General features: G+C 39.4%; 1 protein-coding gene across 2 annotated transcripts in view; it reads right to left on the reverse strand.

Moving 5' to 3' along the window:
- Window positions 1-256: 256 nt before the first annotated feature.
- The window catches only part of haus1 (HAUS augmin-like complex, subunit 1), a 22,511-nt gene continuing 7,856 nt past the window's right edge, over window positions 257-14,911 (reverse strand). Inside the window, exons 2-7 of one of the 2 annotated variants that reach the window (XM_043713717.1) lie at window positions 10,311-10,434; window positions 9,067-9,132; window positions 8,527-8,598; window positions 8,296-8,343; window positions 7,798-7,877; window positions 1,856-1,935 (exon numbers count right to left, since the gene is read on the reverse strand). In XM_043713717.1, coding sequence (XP_043569652.1) covers window position 1,935; window positions 7,798-7,877; window positions 8,296-8,343; window positions 8,527-8,598; window positions 9,067-9,132; window positions 10,311-10,434 — 391 coding nt within the window. In that variant the 3' untranslated portion in view covers window positions 1,856-1,934. Of the gene's footprint in view, window positions 1,936-7,797; window positions 7,878-8,295; window positions 8,344-8,526; window positions 8,599-9,066; window positions 9,133-10,310; window positions 10,435-14,911 lie in introns of both variants that reach the window. The other variant, XM_043713807.1, reaches the window with a different exon arrangement.

Consider the following 14,911-nt stretch of genomic DNA (forward strand, 5'->3'; position numbering starts at 1 on the left):
CGATTCTTCCCTGCACATTTTAATTTTTTTTAAACCTCTCGACATTTTCACCGTTCTCTCTTTCTCTTCATCTGTTATAAATATTCACAATCATGCTGGTTACTGCCGCCCCACCCACAAGAGAAGTATAGCCTTTGAACGTTAATTAAAACTGAAAAAGTTTCCTGAAGAAACTAAAATGCACGACAACCATGATTTACAATAATCATGGTTCTTAGCAAGTCATGTAAATCGCAATCCATAAAGAACAGTAAAACAGGTTTCAAGATTTTAATTAGGTTTCAACTACATTCAGATTTTGTTATACAAAATACTATACCCATGTTTACATGCTAACCTTGCTGACACCTGCAGTTCTGTTTCACATTGGAAAGAAAGATCACAAATCTCTGTTAATCTTAGACTTTTAAAAACGAAATCAATTGTATTACAAAAAATTGTCATGGTCACTTAGGTAGACTTGAACACGCCAAGTTTACTTGATTGCTTTAACTGGAAGCAAATACTATATTGCATATATCTCTATCAATCGATTGGGTAATACTTGTTAAATTGTGTGCTTTAGTAACTTGATTGCTCAGATTGCTTCTACTTGCATTTGAGTCTGATAAAGCGATAAATACACAGACTATGATGGTGGGATGTTGTCCAATTTCAAACATTTAGTGGTTGCAGTTGAAAATTAAGTGCTTTTCTAACCTCTACTTCAACAGAAAAGTTCTAACTTCTTCAATGTATTGTCATAGGCCAAGTTTCTCATCCTAAAACCTTTCTTGAAAATGTCTTCTGGACTCTCTCCAATGTGCACACATCCTTTCTAAACCATGGTGCCCAGAACTGTACACAATGCTGCACAACAGAAATTACTGAAAGTCTCCTATAAATTGAGAAGATTTGAGAAGTCTCTTATAAATAGTTATCCACTGAAGTCATATGTATTTATTTTTTTGCATAATGCTAGTTATCTAATGCAGTCATATTTTATTTTTGCATAATGCTATACAATTGCTAGGTTCTGTCACAGAACAGACATGGTGTAGATATAAGAAATCTAAATTAAGTCATTTTTACCTTATTCAGGCAGAACAAGGCAATGGTTCTATGCATACAAACATGAAAGAGAGGTCCATGCAACAGCTCCATATATAACTACATACATAACGCAGCACTAGATTGAGCATAAAAATCATGAAGGCATCAAGTTCAAACAACATACTAATGTGAGCATAGTTAATAAGGTTTTCCTAGATTTAGGCAAAAAATGCCCCCTCATCCTACACTTCTGATAAATGTATTGCTGCTGGAAGATGAGAGAGAGAGAAGACAGGACAAGTTGGAGTAGGAAAGCCTCTCTCCTCCCCACAACCCCCCAATTAAACTAATTGCCAGCAATCATGCAAAAGATACGCTAAGACCACAGTCAATCCTTCAGACTAGATAGAAAAAAAAAAGATAAATTTAGGTAATAAAGAATTATGAGAAAAACAAGTGTGCTCCAATCAGAAATATCAACTGCTGGCACTTGTAAAACCTTAAATCTGTTAATGATTATTCCCAGCAACCTTAATTCACCACTGTAATATAAAGGAGAGCCAGTGAGCTGTCAGGAAACAAAATCAACTATGGAAGCTTTTTGATTTAACCATAAACTGGTACAACACTGCAAGCAATGACTTTTTTCCAACAGCATGAACTTCACTGATGCAGAGTAATATGCCTGCAATAATCTTTAATTATTATTGCAAGCCTTAAAATATATAAACTTCATTGAATTAGCCTACTGGTCAAAGTTTCAGACACACAAACAGTATGAAGTGTTAGATGTTTTACATTAGGATCCAAACATCAGTTTGTTGCTCATTTAAGTGGATTCACTTCAGGTGACACACAGCCCAGAGCATCCATCTTCTCAGAAAGTAGACGATCAACCTTGCTCTGAAAGAGAAATCAATTTATTTTTCAAAATATATACATGTCCTTCATGCTTTTTTTAAACAGGGACTCCCGCTTTTATTTGTTGCTGTTTTATGACAGTACAAACAAAATTTATTCAGAACCACTAAATTAAGCAAACATACAGTTAAACCAAACATTCAACTTTGCATAACTTATCCCTCTTAGATAAAAGTAGTACTTAGTGCAGAGAGATGATGTATGTCAGTCGTGCCAGTTATTAAGCAGCTTTCTTGGCAGTTGCCAATGGTGCTGCCAGACTTCCGATAGTACCAACAAATTCTCATTCTTTCATACGATGTGGAAATTGCTGGGTAAGCCAGAAAATGTTTACTCACCACTGTCGATGAGGAGGTGCCAACGCTACATGTGTTTAGTTACAGCCACACTGCCATTAGAGAGTTCCAAGATTCTAATCCAGTGATAGTGGTAACTTTGCTTAACAAAATATTATGTAACTCAGATTTACAATTAACTGATCCAGCATCAATTGACATTTGTGGAGAAGTATTCCAAACCTCTACCATACTGTGTGTGTAAAACTGAATCCTAACATCTTTCCTGATGGCCTGGACCTAATTTTTAGATTATGCCCCTTAATTCTAGAAGCCCTAAAACCTTGAAGACTTCAGATCCACTCGCAGGTGATAGTGTTCCCTTGCATTTGCTGCCCTTGTCCTCCTAGATGATAAAGGCCCAGATTTGGAAAGTGCTGTTCAAAAGAGCTTTAGTGAGTTGGCACATTTTTTTTTGATGGTACACACTGCTGCCATGGGGGGGTTGGTGGTGGAGGGGGCAAATGTTAAGGGTGGTGAATTTGGTGGCAATCATGTGGGCTGCTTTGTCCTGGGTATTTTCTCATCAACATTTTCAGAGATCCTATGATACATCTATGGAGCAGATAGAAATAGAACCCAGGCCTTCGGACTCTGGTAGGGACACAATCACTACACCACAAGAACCGTTATGGTGTCAAGTTTTTTGCATGCTGCACCCACGCAGACAAATGAAAAATATTCAATCACACTCTAGACTTTTGCCTCATAGATGATAGATTAAAATCTGGGGAACCTGAAGGTAAGTTACTCAATGCAGAGGTCAGAGGCTCTGATCTGCATTTGTAACTACAGTACTTATAGATGGCTTGTCGAGTTCACATTATGGTCAATGGTAACACTCAGGATTCGAAAGCAGGATATTCAGCAACTGTAAAGTCGAAAGGAGATGGCTACATTCCTTGCAAATAGTCATTAAGTGGCATTTATGAAGCAAATATCACCACCACTCATCAGCCAATGTTTGAATGCTGTCCAGATCCTGCTGCATACACAGACTGCATCAGCATCCAAACATTCACAAACAAAGCTCAACTGTTCCCCAATCTTCACCTTATAATGGAGGGAAGATCAATGAAGTAACTGAAAATCGTTTGATACCTTGAGGAACTCCTGTAGCAATATTATGGGACTAAAATAATTGGCCTCCAATAGCTACAACTTCGTGCAGGGTATGACCCCACCAGTGGAGAGCTTTCCCTCAATTCTCAATGACTTCAGTTTGGATCAGATTCTTTGATGCCATTCTCTGTCAAATAGTCACTCTCACCTCGAGTTCAGCTTTTTTTGTCAATGTTTGAACTAAGGTTATAATACAGTCAGTACTGTAGTTGAGCGGCCCTGACAAAATCAAAACTGAGCACGAGTGAGCAGATTATTGCTGTGCAAATGCCGCTTGATAGCCTTGTTGATGGCACCTTCCATTACTTCAGTGATGATTGAGTGTGGACTAATGGGGTGGGAATTGGCTAGGTTGGATTTGTTTTGTTTTTTATGGACTGGACATACCTGAGCAACTTTGCACATTGTCACACTGACATTTCAACAACAAAGGAACTGGATTGTACTCCTTGGCCAGATTCCCCTCACAAACACTTATCCACAACAAATTCCAACTTAAAAGACATACTGTTCTAACTTTATTGCTCTTTCCACAATCCCACAGGAATAGAAGACTATTGAATTGAGAAGCTATAGCAATCAAAAATGATAACACAAGCTGGGACCCTTTCTCTTAGAAAAGGGAAAACCAACAGATGAGCTAAAAGTAGTCTTTTAAAATGATTAATAGTTTGATAACCTAGTCATTGGAAAATTGCTTTTAATTATAGGAGTGTTACGATTTTAAATATAATAGTCTTTATTAATTCCAATAAAGGATTCATCTTTACGCAGAAGATGGTTAGAATGTACAACTTGACACCACTTGGAGCTGTTGAGGTGAACAGCATAGGTGATTTAAGGGTAAGTTAGTTATGTACATCAGGGTGAAAGGAATAGATAGAAATCTTGTTAGGTTTAGAAAAAAAATAGGGTAGGAGTCCACAACCATTGACATATTGATTACTTGAGCTGAATGGTCTGTTTCTGTGCTGCAATTTTCATGTAAATCAAAGATGATTTATTCTATTGATCATAGAATCCCTATATTGCGGAAGCAGGCCATTTGGCCCATCTAGTCCGTACCAATCCTCCAAAGAGCAACCCACTCAGACCCACTGCCCAACCCTGTTCTTATAACTCTGCTTACCCCAAGACTAACCCACCTAGTCTGCACTCTATGGACAATTTAGCATGGCCAATGCACCTACACTGCATATCTTTGGATCATGTGAGGAAATCAGAGCAGCTTGCAGAAACACAGACAGACACAGAGAACATGTAAACTCCACACAGACAGTCAACCAAAGATGGAATCAAACCCAGTTCCCTGGTGCAGTGAAGCAGCTGTGCTAACCTATGAGCCACCGTGCTGCCCCAAATTGTCTCATGCTTCACAGTTTATTTTCAATAACTTTGATGATCAAGACTAGACCTATGGACAGCAACTGGCTGTATTGTTTTCACATTTTTCATGGACTGGACAGACCTCATTTTCCACATTGTCAAGTAGACCAGTTTTATTAGCCAATTTTGTAGCTATCACAAACCAATAAATCCTTTCAAAGGCGCCATAAAGGGAACTGATTTTTTAATGCAAATAAAAAAGGCCGTCACAGCTGGGCCATCATTTATTGCCCATCCCTATTTACCCAGAGGGCGGTTGTGACCACATTGCTGTGGCTCTGGAGTCACATGTGGGCTAAAATGTCCTTCCCTGAAGTACATTAGTGAGCCAGATGGGGTTTTTTTGACAATTGACAATGGTCATCAATAGATTCTTATTTCAAATATTATTTAAATTTAATTCAAATTCCACCATCTGACATGCCAGAATTCAAATTCAGGCCCCCAAAACATTAGCTCAGTATCTGCATTAGTAGTCTAGTGATAATACCAATAGGTCTCCCCTTATGTGGGGTATTCTAGGATTCCATCATGTTTCTCAACACAACTTCCATCAATTTGTGTTCCAGCCCTCTTGAGATAAAGGCCAACATTCAAATAATCTTTATAATTATCTTCTGTGCCTATACAATAATATGCTTTTTAATAATTTTTGTACTTTGATGTCCAAACCTCTTCGCTCATGCATAATTCCTATTTCTTGCCACTCGTGTATTTTTCAAGTCCATAGTGAATGGACTCTACATTGAACTCCAGATGGAATAATATAGAAAAATAAATGGATGTGTTTTTTATTGAAAGGCCATTTCTGTATCATGCGATTGAAATTATTTGGTCAAATATGAAGAGGGGTCATGAGAGAAATGCTTTTGATTTTGTGAAAATCAACTTTCAAAAGCTTTTATTATTCATTAACGAGATGAGGGTGTTGCTCACTAGGCCAGCATTTATTTTCCATCAGAAGTCAATCAAGTCTTTTTTTTGGTAATCAGCAATAAGGCATTTTTTTTTATTCAAGAGTTTTATTGAATTCTAACTTCACCATTGGCCATGTTGGGATTTGAACACCACATTTCAAGGATATTAGCCTGGGATTCTGCATTACTACTGCAATGATATTAACAGTTAGCTATCACTGTTGTAGTTCTGTGCGCCGAGCTGGGAATTTGTGTTGCAGACGTTTCGTCCCCCGCTGGAACTGACAACCGGAAGCGGCAGATTCAAACCACTACAAATGCCGGAGGAAAGATCACAGAAGCGCTTCACAGGAGGCTCCCAAGCACTGAGGATGTCACCTAGACAGGGGACAAAACGTCTGCAACACAAATTCCCAGCTTGGCGAACAGAACCACAACAACGAGCACCCGAGCTACAAATCTTCTCACAAACTTTGAGTTAGCTATCACCTCCTACAAGTGTGAGATAATCAATTTATTAATAAAAATTGAGGTCTGTGGGATTAAAAAAAGCAGTATTTGACAGGGGTACACAGAACCAAAATTGGTTCAGGAACTGAAAGCAGGGAATAATTTTGAAAAAGTGTGAGATAATCAATTTATTAATAAAAATTGAGGTCTGTGGGATTAAAAAAGCAGTATTTGACAGGGGTACACAGAACCAAAATTGGTTCAGGAACTGAAAGCAGGGAATCATTTTGAAAAGGTGTCCGAAAGGATGGCAGAATTAGACACACGGCAACTTTGAAAACAGAATGGGCAAATACTTGAAGGGGAATGAAATTGAAAGATGGTAGGGAAATAGCAGGAATATGGAACAAGATATTGTATCATACTATTTTGGGGCAGACGGTGGCAATATGAACCAATGGTCCAGTCCAGGGGCCCAGGCTAATGCTCTGGGTTCAAACTCCACCACGATAGCTGATGAAATTAAAATGTGATTCATAAATCTGGAAATAGTTTCATCATCTCTATTACTGTCATTGATAATTGTGTAAATTGATTTGATTCACTCTTGTCTTTTAAGGAAGGAAAATCAGTCTTATGTATGATGCTAAACTCACAGACCTTAAAGGGCCAAGCAAACCCTTCTAATCAGGCAGGCAAAAGTGAGGACTGCAGATGCTGGAAATCAGTCTCGATTAGAGTGGTGCTGAAAAAGCACAGCAGGTAGGCAGCATCGAAGGAGCAGGAAAATTCACATTTTGGGCAAAAGCCCTTCATCAGGAAAGGGCTTCCTGACGAAGGGCTTTTGCCTGAAACGTCAATTTTCTGGCTCCTTGGATGCTGCCTGACCTACTGTGCTTTTAAAGCACCATTCTAATCTAAACCTTTGTAATCAGTAATGCCCACACCCCATGAAAGAACAAAAGAATTCTATTCGATTATGTTCTATTTCGCTCATCTTGCTCTTTGATTATATAGATGCAGTCCCATACTAAGCCATGCTTCTTTTCTATTAGCTGCATTGAAATACCCTGCCACTGGTTATAGACATTTTGTTTCTGAAAAGGAATCCCAAATATGAGCAAGTTTGCATGATTATCATGTTTCTGTATTTTTCCAAATATATTGATTGACTAGCCTGTACATGGACTGCAGTAGTTTCAGAAGGCAGCTCACCACCACCTTCTCAAGGGCAACCAGGCACAGGCCAGCCAGTGATGCCCACATCCCACAAGCGAATGACAAAAAAAAGTTACATTTTCATTGCAGTATATTAGTTTACTACAGTGACAGAGTTATTTTTATTTGGTTTGCTGACACCATCTTTTAAAAGTTAGAACCCAGGTATAAAAACACGATAGTATTTGCAGAGTGACACACACACACGCATTTGAAAACATGTGGCCTAGCCAATCAACATTAACAGATCCTTCTTTTATGAAGAATGTCAAACTTAATACAACATTTTGTATCAATGTGTTAGGGATAGCAATTAGACTTTGATGTTTTGTGATTTCAATGAGGCCAGTTGTTGCCTTAACCAGTACTCCAGTTGAAAAATCAGTTTACAGATTTACAGGCACCAAACTACTAACCATGAAGCCTTTTGGCCCAGTGGGATCAAATAAGACAATCCTCCAAGAGAAACACTTATGATTTGCATCATGAATGCCAACTAGAAGAAACAACATTTAAAAATAAGGGATGCTGTAAAACACAGGGATAAGGCTGCAACACTAGAGATCAGACATCAGAAATTGGTTCGTGACTATAATCTCCTGCATGCTGAGTTTATAGAATGTGAGAAGGCCAAAGGCCAAAGTCCAAAGGAATATCCAAAAGGAAGGATGCTCATAATAGTACAATGAGAGATTTATGCAATGATAAATTTATTAAAATTTTTCAATTTTCCAACTGTAAGCTTGTTCTGGATAATGTTTGTTTAAGGAAAACTAGAAAAAGAAACTAGAGACATGATAGAATGACACTCAGCATTGAGATTGTTTTGCATTTGGATTCTGAATTTTGCTTTTATAGGATGAGCAGTCTTTACATTGAAACAATAAGCAAAAATAGTTGCGATGAGCACTTACCAGCTCCAATTTTGTTTCTTCAATTTTTACTTTGGCACTGTAGAAATTCTGCAAAATATAAGTTCAACACCCCAAGCTAAAATATTATTCTCACACAGTAACTAAAAAAATGAAAATGTTATATTGATTAGCAGTGGAGAAACTGCACAAGAGATCATTTGGGGTAGAATTTCAAATCTTTACTCCATGTAGTTCGTAACCTTGCCTGTCAAACAGATACATAGCACTTACAGGTGTCAAGTCATGGTAGGATTTCAGCTTTGTATTCAAAGATTCTACTTCCTTCTTTGTATTTTCCAGTTTCTGGAACACAAACAGACAGAACAAATCAGGTTCAATGATTTGCATTTCCCCATCGTTTGACAGAAACTTCGGTTGCTTCATCCCATGATCCACTCTTAGATCAACAGTTAGGAGGCTAGATGATCCCCGCTACGCTGATAACACTCCATTGTTATTGTACAAATTCACTGCTCCAAATTGCCCGCAAGACACCTTGGTGCAAGAAAGTCTGTTTCAGGTCTAAAAGGCAAACTCAAGATGAATAATTGTTGAATTCATACATTTCCAGCCCTTTACCATCTAAACAAATTTAGAGAATGAACATGCTGATCTTCTGACAGGATAGTCCATGTAGACAATCAAACACATAAACACAGTGAACAACACCAATCCACTGAAGGGCTCATTTGCCCTAATTCCAATTTTGTTTTTATGTACAATACACATTAAACAAAACAATCCTTCCAATATTTGCGGTTTCATACCTACCTCAGAAAGTTCTACAAGCGATTGATGATCTAGAGATGCATCAAATCCAACCTGCTTCAGATCATTCTTTTAAAAGAAAAATGGATATTCAAACATTAAACTTAAAAGAAACATTTCAAAAGTTTCACAATTAAGACAGCTATACAAAAAGAACACAAGTTGTGCGGTGGGAGTGGAGGATATAGGGAAAGGGAGAGCAAGAGCAGTAGGGCCAGGCAGTATGGAAAACAAAGAACATGAAACCCTGGGAAGGGTTAAAGCATGAAGACCACTGGCAATCTGTGGTCTGTGGAAGGCAGGGTGGGATAAGAATAGTGGAATGCTCTTGCACCAATTAGCAGAGTAAGGATCAGGCTGAAAGGACACTATGGCAAGATGACTTAACACAAGTAATAAAGCAAGTTTCTCTGTTAAGTGTTATTATGACAGGATTGGGACCATAAATATTTGGGACATGACATTAAAATATCTAATTAATAGTTAGTAGAGTCAGCTTGAGACAGGAGATTTTTGTAATAGATGGAATAGCTAAATATCTATCATGACAGGTTAGTCTGGAATAGAAGGTCACTGTAGCAGAGTTAGCAATAAATATCTAATCTTGACATTAGAATAACATTAAGTAGAATGTACAACTAAAGAGATAATGGGAACTAACATCACTGGTTTATTGTGTAGCTAGAGTGAGGTACTTTGATTAATATAGTTGGACATGCTGATAAGCTAACAGAAACATGATAAAAAAAAATATAAAAATCCATGGACCCTGAAGTTCAGGGGCATTCGAGAATCTGATTTCAGTGTCACTGTTTTTTGTTTACAAATAAAAGACCTACTTCTTGAAGAACTCTCTGCGTCTCCTGGTGATTCTCTATATTTTCTCCACGACAGCAGCAACAATAAAAAGAAAAGATAGAAGTACAGAGGATGTTTCCACTGGCAGGTGAAACTAGGACAAGTGGGCACAGCCTCAAGATTAGGAGGAACATCTTTCATTTTTCTTCCTGAAGAAGTCTGCCGTCAGTTGACACTACTTCAGGAAATGTTTTTAAAGCTAAGATAATTTTTTTTTTGAACAATAAAGGAATTAAGGATACGGTGAGATAAGGTGGGGTAAGTGGATCGGAGTCCACGAAAAGATCAGCCATGATCTTATAGAATGGCGGTGCAGGCTTAAAGGGCCAGATGGCCTATTCCTGCTCCTCGTTCTTATGGTCTTATGAAATCATAGCTTTAACACTGACCTCTAAACTTTGGCTCAGTTGGCTCCATTCTTTCATTTTTTTTCTGAAGAAGTCTGCATTCTGCTTTTTACATTCTACTTTTGCCTTGGCTTCAATGAGACAGGCATCTGTCTGCAGTAAATCCCTTAAAATAAGACAAAATATTACAATTACTGACATTACACTTCTCTTGGGCCAAGTGTGTCAGTTCTTGTGAATAGTACATTTTGATGTTACATTTAAGAATCATCTGGATGAGCACTTAAAATGGCAGGGCATAGTAAGCTATAGACAAAGTGCAGGTAAATGGGATTAATGCAGCTTGATGTTTGTTGGTCAGCTTAAACAATAGTGGGCTAAATGGTCCTCTTTCTATGCTATATGACTTGAGGACTATTTCACATTAGGGTCAACATGAAGCCTCGAGATCAAACATGTGTGAAACTTCAATCCAAAAAATGAGCCTTGTCTCCAAACTATTGCGAGACTCGTACAGGCTGGTGACTTTTAAAAAGAAAATTGAATTCTCAGCAACTGACTTAAAGAATCGCATGACAAAGTTTCATGTTTTCAGACCTTTATTGAAAAAGGTATCTAAAAACATTAAGTGAATACAGATGCTGGAAATTTGAAATATAATGTAAATGCCAGAAATACTCAAATTGCTGGAAAATCTCAACAGGATTGGCAGCATCAATGCAGAGAAAGCAGAATTATTGTTTCGGGTTGAACCAATGCTCTAAGGGTCACTGGATCTAAAATGTTAATTCTGTTTTCTCTGCATAGATGCTACCTGACCTGCTGAGTTTTTCCATCACAACACTATCGACTCTGATCTGCAGTTCTCACTTTCTCCTATCTATCTGGGTGGCCACTTTCAGGGAGCCATGGACTTGAAACGCAAGATCCCTCTGTACATCAATGCTGTTCAGGTTTCTCATCTCCCAAAGTGCAGCACCTCAATCTTGTCCTGTTTAAACTCCATCTGCCATTTCTCTACCCATATCTGCAACTGATCTATATCTCCCTGTATCCTTTGACAATCTTCTACACCAATCTTAGTATCATCTGCAAATTTACTAACCCACCCATCTACATTTTCAAGTAAGTCATTTTACATATCATAAACAGCAGAGGTCCCAGTATGGATCCCTGCAGAACACCACTAGTCACTGATCTTCGACCCAAGAAACTTTCTACCACTGCCTCTATGGGCAAGCCAATTCTGAATCCATGTGGCCAAATCACCATGGATCCCATGCATCTTAATCTTCTGGATGAGCCTACCACAAGGGATCTCATCAAAAGCCTTACTAAAATCCATGTAGACAACACCAACAGATTAATCCTCATCAATCACCTTTGTCACCTCCTTGAAAACTTTAATCTAGTTAGTAAGACATGACTATGCCCTGCACAAAGACTGTCCCTAATTGGGCCATGCTTTTTTTAAATGCACACAAGTCTTATCCCTAAGAATTCTCTCCAACAGCTTCCCAACTACTGATGAGAGATTCACTGATCTTTAGTTGCCTGGATTATTCCCATTTCCTTCCATGAACAGAGGAACAGTATTAGTTACTCGCCAGTCATCCGCAAACCACTCCAGTGGCTAATGAGGATACAAAAATCTTGATCAAGGCCCCAGCAATCTCCCCTCCTGCCTTTCTCAATAACCTGGGGTAGATACATTGTGTACTGGGGACTTATCCACCTTAATGCTCTTCAAGAGACCCAACACCACTTATTGCTTGATCTCAAAATGCCCTACCATGCTCCACACTAATCTCACTATCCTCCATATCCTTCTTCTGGGTGAATACTGACACACAGTACTTATTTAGGATGTCACTCATATCCTCTACATCCAAGTACAAGTTCCCTCCTTTATCAAGTGTCCTACCTTCTCCCTAGTTATCCACTTATTTTTTAATGTTAAAAATCACAACACCAGGTTATAGTCCAACAGGTTTAATTGGAAGCACACTAGCTTTCGGAGCGACGCTCCTTCATCAGGTGATTGTCCTGATGAAAGCTAGTGTGCTTCCAATTAAACCTGTTGGACTATAACCTGGTGTTGTGTGATTTTTAACTTTGTACACCCCAGTCCAACACCGGCATCTCTGAATCATTATTCTTTAACGTATGCGTAGCATGCTTTGGGATTCTCTTTAAACCTACTTGCCAAGGTAATTTAGAGTCATGGAGATGCACAGCATGGAAACAGACCCTTCGGTCCAACCTGTCCATGCCGACCAGATATCCCAACCCAATCTGGTCCCACCTGCCAGCACCCAGCCCATACCCCTCCAAACCCTTCCTATTCATATACACATCCAAATGCCACTTAAATGTTGCAATTGTACCAGCCTCCACCACATCCTCTGGCAACTCATTCCATACATGTACCACCTACTGCACGAAAAAGTCCCTTTTATATCTTTCCCCTCTCACCCTAAACATATGCCCTCTAGTTCTGGACTCCCTGACCCCAGGGAAAAAACTTTGCGTATTTATCCTATCTATGCCCCTCATAATTTTGTAGACCTCTATATGGTCACCCCTCAGCCTCCGACTCTCTAGGAAACACAGCCCCAGCCTGTTCAGCCTCTCCCTGTAGCTCAAATCCTCCAAACCTGGCAACATCCTTGTGAAACTTGAAAGAGTTCAGAAAAGATTTACAAGATCTTTCCAATAGGAAGGAGACCAGAACTGCATACAATATTCCAAAAGTGGCCGAACCAATGTCCTGTTTAGCCGCAACATGACCTCCCAGCTCCTGTACTCAATACTCTGACCATTAAAGGAAAGCATACCAAACGCCTTCTCCACTATCCTATCTATCTGTGACTCCACTTTCAAGGAGCTATGAACCTACATCCAAGGTCTCTTTGTTCAGCAACATTGCCAGGGACCTTACCATTAAGTGTATAAGTCCTGCTAAGATTTGCTTTCCCAAAATGCAGCACCTCGCATTTATCGGAGTTAAACTCCATCTGCCACTTCTCAGCCCATTTGGTCCAGATCCTGTTGTAATCTGAGGTAACCCTCTTCGCTGTCCACTACACCTCCAATTTTGGTGTCATCTGCAAACTTACTAACTGTACCTCTTAAGCTCACATCCAAATCATTCATGTAAATGACAAAAAGTAGAGGACCCAGCACCGATCCTTGTGGCACTCCACTGGTCACAGGCCTCTAGTCTGAAAAAACAATCTTCCACCACCACCCTCTGTCTTCTATCTTTGAGCCAGTTCTGTATCCAAATGGCTAGTTCTCCCTGTATTCCATGAGATCTAACCTTGCTAATCAGTCTCCCATGGGGAACCTTGTCGAACGCCTTACTGAAGTCCATATAGATCACATCTACTGCGCTGCACTCATCAATCTTCTTTGTTACTTCTTCAAAAAACTCAATCAAGTTTGTGAGACATGATTTCCCACGCACAAAGCCATGTTGACTATCCCAAATCAGTCCTTGCCTTTCCAAATACATGTACATCCTGTCCCTCAGGATTCCCTCCAACAACTTGCCCACCACTGAGGTCAGGCTCACCAGTCTATAGTTCCCTGGCTTGTCTTTATCGCCCTTCTTAAACAGTGGCATCACGTTTGCCAACCACCAGTCTTCCGGCACCTCAACTGTGACTATCGATGATACAAATATCTCAGCAAGAGGCCCAACAATCACTTCTCTAGCTTCACAGCTCCTTCTTGCTCTCTTAATTCTCTCCTTAATTTATTTTCTGCTTTCTTTATATTTCACATGGGCTCTGTCCAATTTTAGCTTCCTAAACCTTACATACACTTCTTTTTTCTTTTGACTAACTTCATAACCTCTCTCGTTATCCAAGGGTTCCTCAACTTGTCATCCTTGTTCTTCTTACTAGAAGATGCTGGTCCTGAACTCTCATCAGCAGGTACTTAAACAATTCCCACATATCAAATGTGGACTTGCCTGATAGTAGCAACTCCCAATTCCCTAGCTCATGCCTAATACAGTACAACCTCGATTATACAAATATCAATTATCCGAATTAAGGATTACCCGAACAAGATCAAAGTCCTGTGAAAACGATATTAGGCAACTCAGCATTCAGTTATCAGTTAAACGGCATAATGAGATGTATTGCTGGATAGCCATGGCATGTTCGGACAACTGGCACTCATAAATGACCATTTATTTACGATCAGATCAGTTACTGAAACGATCAGTTATCCAAACAAAATACTCCCGCCCATCTCGTTTGGACAATTGAAGTTGTACTGTACTGACGTAACTTGCCCTCCTCCAATTTTGTACCTTAACATATGGTCCTGACTCATCCTTATTCATGGCTATCTTAAAGCCTAAGGAGTTGTCATCACTGTTACCAAAACAGTCTCTCACTGAAAGGTCAGTCATCTGGCCAGGCTCATTAGCCAAAAGAGGTAAAAACAATGACTGCAGATGCTGGAAACCAGATTCTGGATCAGTGGTGCTGGAAGAGCACAGCAATTCAGGCAGCATCTGAGGACAGGCAAAATCGACGTTTCGGGCAAAAGCCCTTCATCAGGAATAAAGGCAGAGAGCCTGAAGCGTGGAGAGATAAGCTAGAGGAGGGTGGGGGTGGGGAGAGAGT

Source organism: Chiloscyllium plagiosum, chromosome 1, assembly GCF_004010195.1.
Source record: "Chiloscyllium plagiosum isolate BGI_BamShark_2017 chromosome 1, ASM401019v2, whole genome shotgun sequence".
NCBI lineage: Eukaryota > Metazoa > Chordata > Chondrichthyes > Orectolobiformes > Hemiscylliidae > Chiloscyllium > Chiloscyllium plagiosum.